At 45.4% G+C, this 9,801-nt stretch overlaps 1 protein-coding gene across 1 annotated transcript in view; it reads right to left on the bottom strand.

Moving 5' to 3' along the window:
• The window catches only part of csmd2 (CUB and Sushi multiple domains 2), a gene marked incomplete at its 5' end in the record, with an annotated part of 94,051 nt that overhangs the window by 30,699 nt on the left and 53,551 nt on the right, over window positions 1-9,801 (bottom strand). The window contains 5 exon segments of the mRNA XM_084311908.1: window positions 2,644-2,766; window positions 2,769-2,825; window positions 6,278-6,451; window positions 7,248-7,341; window positions 7,343-7,437. Coding sequence (XP_084168034.1) covers window positions 2,644-2,766; window positions 2,769-2,825; window positions 6,278-6,451; window positions 7,248-7,341; window positions 7,343-7,437 — 543 coding nt within the window.

The following is a 9,801-nucleotide window of genomic DNA, read 5'->3' as shown; positions in this document are numbered from 1 at the left end:
AAGCAGTGTCATAAGGTTGTGGCGGTAGTGTTCTCATTGTGTGTAAAGCTTTGTCTGTCTCTGACACAATAATGGATAGCAGAGGACTGTGGGGCAACGATCGGTTGGTTTTCTGTAAGCATGCACGCACGCACGCACGCACACACACACACACACACACACACACACACACACACACACACACACACACACACACACACACACACACACACACACACACACACACACACACACACACACACACACACACACACACACACACACACACACCACATTCTGATAATTGCCTTTCAAGTGTCGACTGCAGGGGAGAGTATAGGTGTGCACAAGGGCACAGAACAAAAGCTATGAGTTTTAATCAATAGAAAAACACACTCACTATTACCCTCTCACACACACGCATACACACACACACACACACACACACGCACGCACGCACGCACACACACACACACACACACTCTGATAACTTGCTTTCAAGTGTCGACTGCAGGGGAGAGTATCGCTGTGCATAAGGGCACAGAACAAAGCCTATACGTTTTAATCAATAGAAAAACACACTCACTATTACCCTCTCACACACACGCACGCACGCACGCACGCACGCACGCACGCACGCACACACACACACACACACACACACACACACACACACACACACACACACACACACACACACACACACACACACACACACACACACACACACACACACACACACACACACACACACACAGCACACACACGGAGCGTAGCTTGATGCCGACATACTGTACGGAACCAAATGCTCTGAAATGACAGTATGTTACAGAGGCCCAGTTAACTCATTGACCGCCACGCTGTTTTCCCATCTCTACGCCAGCGTTATTGACCATTTCCGCGATGTTTGTGGACCCATCGCGTGTTCTGTATTATAGCTATGGAGACAATAGTATGGCTCATTTGACAGGCATTGTTTATAGTCCAACACTGACAAATCAGTTAATTTCTACATACTTTAGTTTCATGCTAAACATCGCCCCTTTCCAAAATAATCCAGTATTCTTTTTCTAGATTGCGATATGACGTGTTATATACAAATTGTTCGGGTTGCTCGCCTGAACTCCAAATATTTCCAAATTAAAGGTATATACCATATGTTTCTTCACAAAATCATCAAGATGCGGGGTCATTTTACCCTCGAAGCTGCGATCGTTACCAAAAGCATGTTTTAGTTCGGTTAAAACACAACACTGTGATCGATACAAAAGCATGTTTTAGGTTCGGTCAAATATACCTAAAATAGACCTTACCTTACCTTAGCAGCAGTGCCAGGGAGACAGGGAGGTCCATGTGAGTGTTTAGAATGGGGATCAAAAGAAAAATAATCAAAGGATCTAAAAACAAAAAAACTCTTTTTGGCGCTCAACCGCTGGCGACGAAACACGAGTATTCTCGTTTTTGGCGGCCAATGAGTTAAAGAGCCTCTCTAGTCTCTACCACCCACCAAGCCACACCAATGTATATTTCATTGTTTGGGGAGAGAGACACAAGAGAGGGGGGGGGAACGAGGAGGACATTTTCTTTCTTTCTCTTGAAAGTGTGTCCATGTTTGTTTTGTGAGTGTGTCTGTGTATGTGTGGGGGGGGGGTGGTAGTGAGTGTTGTCTCTATCGATTAACACTTACATGCACCGGCTATACTCTCCCCGCAGGTGTTGGCTTGAAAGGCCACATTAATAATGTATTTATTTCCTTCCTTCCTTCCTTCCTTCCTTCCTTCCTTCCTTCCTTCCTTCCTTCCTTCCCTTCCTTCCTTTCTTTCTTTCTTTCTTTCTTTCTTTCTTTCTTTCTTTCTTTCTTTCTTTCTTTCTTCTTTCTTTCTTTCTTTCTTTCTTTCTTTCTTTCTTTCTTTCTTTCTTTCTTTCTTTCTTTCTTTCTTTCTTTCTTTTTTCTTTCCAACCCTCCCATGTTCCCTTCCACCCTAACTGCCCCCTTCCCCTCTCTTCTCCTTCTGTGCTGTCAGCTGCTCTGTGCATGCCATTAGAGGAGAGGTGTGAGTGATGAGATGAGTATCAGAGTGGAATAATAATAGTATCAGAGTGGAATAATACCAGTATCAGAGTGGAATAATACCAGTATCAGAGTGAATAATAATAGTATCAGAGTGGAATAATAATAGCATCAGAGTGGGAATAATAATATTATCAGAGTAGAATATAATATATCAGAGTGGAATAATAATAGTATCAGAGTGGAATAATACCAGTATCAGAGTGGAATAATACCAGTATCAGAGTGGAATAATACCAGTAATAGAGTGGAATAATACAAGTATCAGAGTGGAATAATAATAGTATCAGAGTGGAATAATGCCAGTATCAGGAGAGAAAAAGAGCAGCTGATTGGTAGAGATGAAAATCATCAGACAGGTGTGTGTGGTGTGTGTGTGTGTGTGTGTGTGTGTGTGTGTGTGTGTGTGTGTGTGTATGTGTGTGTGTGTGTGTGTGTGTGTGTGTGAGTGTGTGTGTAGGTGTGTGTGTGTGTGTGTGTGTGTGTGTGTGTTGTGTGTGTGTGTGTGTGTGTGTGTGTGTGTGCGCGTGCGCTTGTGCATGAGCGTGCGTGCGTGCGTGTGTATGCGTGTGTGTGTGTGTGTGGTCTCTTACCCTGGCACTCAGGCTGCGTGCCCAACCAGGTGCTGTTGGCCAGGCATGTCCTCTCCGGTGAACCTCTCAGGATGTATCCAGGCTCACAGCTGAAGCGCACGGCGCTGCTCACGGCAAACTCCTCCCCAGGCGGATGCCGTGCCCTGGGGTCCCGGGGTCCCCGCACAGGCCAGCAGACTCCCCTGGGACCACAGTCAGAGCAGAACACCCATTACAATCCGTGGTGGAACCAGTACACAGTTCAAGTCCCGCCTACCTCCGGTCAATGGTCTCTAACTACACACCCTCAAGACCCCTACGCTCTGCATCTTCTGGCCACCTCAGACCTACTCCTATCCAAGCTCCGGAGGGTCATCAAAGAGAAGTCGCCTATTCTCAGTCCTTGCCCCACAATGGTGGAATGAACTACCCACCCCAGTTAGGACAGCCGAATCACGTCCAATCTTTCGCCGTCGACTAAAGACGCACTTCTTCAACCATTATCTGAATTAAAAAAAATAAAAAACTATAAAAAAAAAATCTAACCCTAACTAACCGTACTGTCATGCACTTAAAATAACTAACCTACACTGTAGCACTCAACACTTTGATGAACATTGTTGCTCAGCTGATAGAGTTGTGCCCTTCTGATGGCTTGTCGTACAGAACTTGTAAGTCGCTTTGGATAAAAGCCTCAGCTAAATGACTAAATGTAAATGTAAATGTAAATGTAAGTAGAAATACCCAGATAAATGAGTACTCTGGAAAAGGTAAAAGTCATCCATTCAAATTCTACTTAAGTAAAAGTGGAGAAGTACTTGCTATTGAATGTAGTTAAGTTATCTAAAGTTAAATTATGCATTCTACATGACATTTGTGTATTCCAGTGCTTGGGAGCATATCAAAACGTTGAGCCATTGACCGCTAAAGGATATGTTAAAGTGGTATGTGGTCCAGTTATACTGCTCTGAGTAAAGGTTGTGTTAAAGTGGTATGTGGTCCAGTTATGGTCTGTCTATCACTCTGCCCTCAGATTCATCACTAATGATAGATACAACGCTCATCACTGTGTCCTTTATGAGATGGTTGGTTGGTCCTCTCTGAGAGAGAGGTGCAACAAACACTGATACTGTATGTGTTCATTTTGAAGGCCCTTATTGGTAAGCTACCTCCTTATACTACATTATTATTGGAATGGAATTTAGGTGTCTATGGTACCCGTTCTAGTGACTGGCTGGTCCCTTAAGTCCCTTGAGTTTTCTCGGAACAGGGTAAATCAGCATTTTGCTGTGATGCCCTTTAGCTCATGGAATGAACTTCAACAGTCCTGAAAGCTTGAGATTCTCCCCTCTGTTACAGAGTTTAAAACCTTGTTTTCCAACCTTTGTCAATCAAGTTTTTGCTTAACTCTGTATGTTTTGCTTAACTGTATGTACACTCGACGTGACTGTAAATGAGGGAACCTCAGTTGCCTTTCGAGTTTAAATAAAGGTTTGAAATGCTGCTCTGATTCTGTCCTCTTGAAGTTGACAGGCTTCAAAGTATATAATCCTCATAAATTCTTGACATGTTTTCTATGCAAAATATATTTATTCAAAGTAACTAGTAACTGATGGGTTCAGATACATGTAGTGGAGTAAAAAGAACAATATTTATTTAAAAGTATAAAGTTACCTAAAATGAAAATATTCACGTAAAGTACAAGTAGCTCGAAATTGTACTTAAGTACAGTACTTGAGTACAATTAATTTCCACCACTGATGATGATGATATAATCGGTTACTTTTATCTCAGAGAATTCAGGAGAACGGCAGTAGCAGTAACCAACAGTAGCATCCGATTGGCCAGTAACCATGTCATTAGAACGCTTAGTCCCCATGGAGTTGAGTTCTAACACGATTGCACACCTGAAAGGGTTACTGTGAGGGCTGTGAGCATGTACGCTTTGCACATGTTACAAAAGGTGATCTCCACGTGAGCAACCTCATATTGAAACACAATTAACAATAATACTAGTAATAATAATATGACTGCAACAGGGGTGTAAAGCTCCCATTGCCCACGCTGTCCCCAAGGAGTGGCTGCCTTCCAGAATGCATTAGGTTTCATTACCTGCATTTGTTGACATGTGGGAAATGAGGTGAAACTGTGTCATTTTCATTTTACCTCGTGGGTACTGTATGTTTCCGCGGCTCCCACCCGATAATGACAGAGAAAACCCCACTGGTCTTTTAAAACAATCGCTGAACAGTCAGCGCTGTGGCATATTTATCTCTGCCAGTGGTTTTGCCGGTCCCAACCCCACATTGCATTAGTAGTGTTTACCCAGGAAAGCTGGGGAGAATCTATGAAGCCGGCAATCTCCCGGAATGTATGAATGTCATGAATCGTGACATTAAACTGTCAGGATGCATTTTCATTGTTGTCGTCTGTGGTTGTGTGTGTGTGTGTGTGCGCGCGCGCGCGCGCGCGTGTGTGTGTGTGTGTGTGTGTGTGTGTGTGTGTGTGTGTGTGTGTGTGTGTGTGCGTGCGTGTGTGCGTGCATGTGTGTGTGTGTGTGTGTGTGTGTGTGTGTGCGCATGCATGTGTGTGCATGCATGTGTGTGTGTGCATATGTACTTGTGTCTTCATGTGAGTGCATTGCGGTCATTCTCTCCGTGTGTGCATGTGCACATAATGTGTGTGTTTCTATCACATATGTACTTGTACTGCATGTGTTCTTCTGTCACCATCTGAGTTATTGTGACTGTATTTGTGTATATGGGCATGTGTGTGTGTGTGTGTGTGTGTGTGTGTGTGTGTGTGTGTGTGTGTGTGTGTGTGTGTGGTGTGTGCGTGTGTGTGTGTGTGTGTGTGCGCGAGTGCGTGCGTGCATGCGTGCGTGCGTGTGTGTGTGTGTGTGTGTGCACAAATGTACTTCATGTGAGTGCATTGCTGTCACTGTCTCTGTGTGTGTGCGTTTCTATCACCATCTGTACTGTACTGCGTTCTTCTGTACTGTACTGCGTTCTTCTGTATGGTACTGTGTTCCATGCATTGTGTATACAGGCGTTTGTGTGTACACGTTCTGTAGCCATGCATTGTGTATACGGGCGTGTGCGCGTTCTCACGGTCATGCATTGTGTATAGTAAGTGCCCCCGAGTCACGTGTCGCTGTGGAGGAGGAGGAGGAAGAGGAGGAGGACTGGGTGAGTGTCTTTATAGCGGTTCATAACCGTGGTTTGAGGCGTGGCTGCGTCCCTCTTCCCTCGCTCTAATATGAAGAGATTAAAGCTGCTTTTTATGGAGGACGCAGGCCGTGCCCTTGAGGCCCGCTACCCACAGACATGCAGCTCCGTCTGCAGCGAACGCCTCCTCGCTCACCGCGGCTAGGCGGACACCTTCGCACAGCCCCTTTATTCGTCGCGTTACGAGCGACGTAAAGGTGAATTCCACATTCAAATGAATGTATTAGAGGACAGGCAGGCATGGGAGTGGCTGGGGTAAAACCGGGGCGAGGTAAGAGCATAGCTCGGAACACTTTAATGATGACACCCCCTGTGCGACTTCCTTTTTTTTGTGATCTTGAAGATAAAGTTGGCACCGTCCACGGTATAAAACAGGGATTATAGGCATCACTTGGAAACAGCTATTATCTTTTTGGTTCCATTCGTACCGGAGCAATGTGGCAGCGAGCCGCTCCAGTGGCCGTCCAGCTGACACATCCGGGTGGTGTTCCCCACGACGGAGCGCTGGCCGATGCAGCTGAAGCGGATGACCGAGCCCACCGTACGGCGGTCCCCGGAGATCTGGGCGTAGGGTGGCATGCTGGGCCGGTCACACAGCACCACTGTCCCGTCGGAGGAGAGGAGGAAGTGGAAGACACACGATAAGCAAGTGGGGAAAAAGGAAAAACAAATAAGGCTTTTCTATAAAACACGCATGTGCACACACACCACAAGTTATGACTGAACGAAAATGTGTTCAAATGATTATTTTCCATTTAGCTGTGACAAGCTTAGAAAAACGGTATGGGGAAGCTACACTGAACTGAGAAGAGAAGAGAAGAGAAGAGAAGAACAAAACAGAACAGAACAGAACAGAACAGAACAGAACAGAACAGAACAGAACAGAACAGAACAGAACAGAACAGAACAGAACAGAACAGAACATACGAGAACAGAGCAGAAGAGAACAGAACAGAACAGAAGATAACAGAACAGAACAGAACAGAAGAGAAGAGAAGAGAAGAGAAGAGAAGAGAAGAGAAGAGAAGAGAAGAGAAGAGAAGAGAAGAGAAGAGAAGAGAAGAGAAGAGAAGAGAAGAGAAGAGAAGAGAAGAGAAGAGAAATAAAAGAAAAGAGAAGAGAAGAGAAGAGAAGAGAAGAGAAGAGAAGAGAAGGGAAGAGAAAAGAAGAGAAGAGAAGAGAAGAGAAGAGAAGAGAAGAGAAGAGAAGAACATAGGAGAGCAGCGCAGAGCAGAAGAGAAGAGAAGAGAAGAGAAGAGAAGAGAAGAGAAGAGAAGAGAAGAGAAGAGAAGAGAAGAGAAGAGAAGAGAAGAGAAGAGAAGAGAAGAGAAGAGAAGAGAAGAGAAGAGAAGAGAAGAGAAGAGGACACAGCAGCACAGAGCAGAGCAGAATACTCACACAGGCACTTGGGCAGGGCGCGGTCCCAGGTCCCGTCACCCTGGCAGGCCATGGAGCTGGTCCCCAGCAGGTAGTATCCAGGGTTACAGCGGTAACGACACGCCGGTCTGAAAGCTGTAGCGATGTGGCCCGCTGGGCAGAACCTGTCTGACGCTGTTCTCTACATGGCCTGGCTCAGTGCAGTTCACAACTGGAGGGGAGGGAGAGAGAGAGAGAGAGAGCGAGAGAGACAGTGGGAAGGGAGAGAGGGTAAAGAGGGATGAAGGCAGAGAGAAAGAGATAGGTGGGGGTTAGTTACATATCTATATCAGGTACTTCAGGGTGCGACCATACTGCCTGCATGCCTCTACACTACTGTTAACTTCTGCACAATGTCAAATGTATACTCATTATGCAAAACACACACTCATGCATGCGACTCATCCAAAAGCACACACTCTGTGCCCTCAAAGTGAATACATACATTCGTAATTCTACAGAGGGTAAAAATAGCAGTTTTCCTCCCTCAAGTTCTTAGATCCATCCTCCACCCCTACCCTCCTCTCTGTCACCACCACTACCGTCATCAATCCATCCACCCAAATCCAAATGAAGAGTCTGGAAGCAAAACATTTGCTTCATTAGAAGCCGGTCTCCTGCTGGCCCCCATGGTGCAGAGAGAGAGAGAGAGAGAGAGAGAGAGAGAGAGAGAGAGAGAGAGAGAGAGAGAGAGAGAGAGAGAGAGAGAGAGAGAGAGAGAGAGAGAGAGAGAGAGAGAGAGAGAGAGAGAGAGAGAGAGAGAGAGAGAGAGAGAGAGAGAGAGAGAGAGAGAGAGAGAGAGAGAGAGAGAGAGAGAGAGAAGAGAGAGTGATGGATGGAGAGCCCACAAGAGTCAGGGAGGAAGAGGACACACAGTGTCAGTTTAGCACCAGATGGAGAGAGCTGTGGAGAGGGGGATGAGGGATGAGAGGAGACGAGTAGGACAGGGTTGAGAGAGAGAGAGAGAGATAGATAGAGAAGGAGGCCCTGATGGTGCATATTGTATTATATTAAAATAAATATTAAAATCCACGATAGGGGGCACTAGTGAGACACGACTATATGTATATGTATATCTAGGATATACAGTATACATGGTTTTCTGTATAAATTATCGTAAAATAATAAATATGTCATGCATAATTATAATAAATAAAAAGGTTTAAATTCGATATATAGTACTAAAACCTCAATGGAAGATAGAGAGAGTGAAAAAAAATAGGCCAAGTGCATCCACAGAGAAGACCCCCATCAACCCTCACCCACTACCCGGCAGCTATGCCAATGTTGCTATGGAACAAAGGATGGCTTGAACCAAGACAGTTTGACATTAACCAGTAGCACAAGGAATGAGACCAATATATAAATTAAGCTGATACCAGTTATACAGGTAAGAGCAGGCAGTGAGGAGGACTGATGGGACAAACAAGCATGTGGTAACCTGGGGTTATCTGGGGTTATCTGAGGCCACACCGTGTCATGGGGCGTGTCGGGACAGACCTCGTTGCATGACTCCTACGTTCAAGGGGGGGTTATCTGGTCACATGATCATCTAAATGGTAAAAGGTGCATTTATAAAGCGCTTTTTAAAATGTCTGTTCCTCACATTCACCAATTCACTCACACATTCACGGCGGAGGCAGCCATGCAAGGTGCCAGTCTGCTCATCAGGAGCAGTTAGGGATTAAGTGTCTTGCTCAAGGACACTTCGACACGCTGCCCGGTGTAACAATGTTTATCAAACAGTGTTGAATCTTGAGTGCTGCAATGTTGAGTGCATAGTAGTAGAGACATATTAGTATAGTATAGGTAGTAATATAGGCAAGGCAGATTATTTAGTTGAAAATTGCATGATAGTAGAAGACAGGACGAAGGTTATTGCATTTCCCCCCCCCCCTTCATTTCAGATATTGATTGAAGAAGTGTATCTTTAGTCGACGGCGAAAGATTGATCGGGTTTTGGCTGTCCTAACTGTGGTGGGAAGTTCGTTCCACCATTGTAGAACAAGGACCGAGAATAGCTTCTCTTTGATGACCCTCCTGGAGCTCGGATAGGAGTGTGTCTGAGGCGGCCAGAGGATGTAGAGCGGAGGGGTCTTGAGGGTGTGTAGTTAGAGACCATTGACCGGAGGTAGGCGGGAGCCGTTCCCTTCGCTGCGCGATATGCCAGGTCAAGGACCTTGAAGTGGATTTGTGCGGCGATGGGGAGGCAGTGCAACTCTCTAAGAAGTGGGGTAACTTTGGTAAGTTGGAGATCAGACAGGCCGCTGTGCTCTGAACTAGTTGAAGTGGCTTGGTGGCAGTGGTCGGTAGACCAGCAAGCGCAGTGCATTGCAGTAGTTGTGTTTGTCAATCTGTTGAGAGTATCTTAGTTCTCCTAAGTGTTGATTTGGTTGTCAATTGACTCGGTTTATACTCAGATACTCCGTATCCTCTTGTCATCATGTGTTATTCTGGTCTAACATGAGATTGCTCATTGTCCTCCTTTTTTCTCAATACCGTTTTAGCGATCAGTAACTTGTTGTCACAGTTGTCA

The sequence above is a fragment of the Notolepis coatsorum genome, assembly GCF_963971535.1.
Source record: "Notolepis coatsorum genome assembly, chromosome: 4".
NCBI classification, from domain to species: domain Eukaryota; kingdom Metazoa; phylum Chordata; class Actinopteri; order Aulopiformes; family Paralepididae; genus Notolepis; species Notolepis coatsorum.
This window is presented reverse-complemented; position numbering and strand designations above follow the sequence as displayed.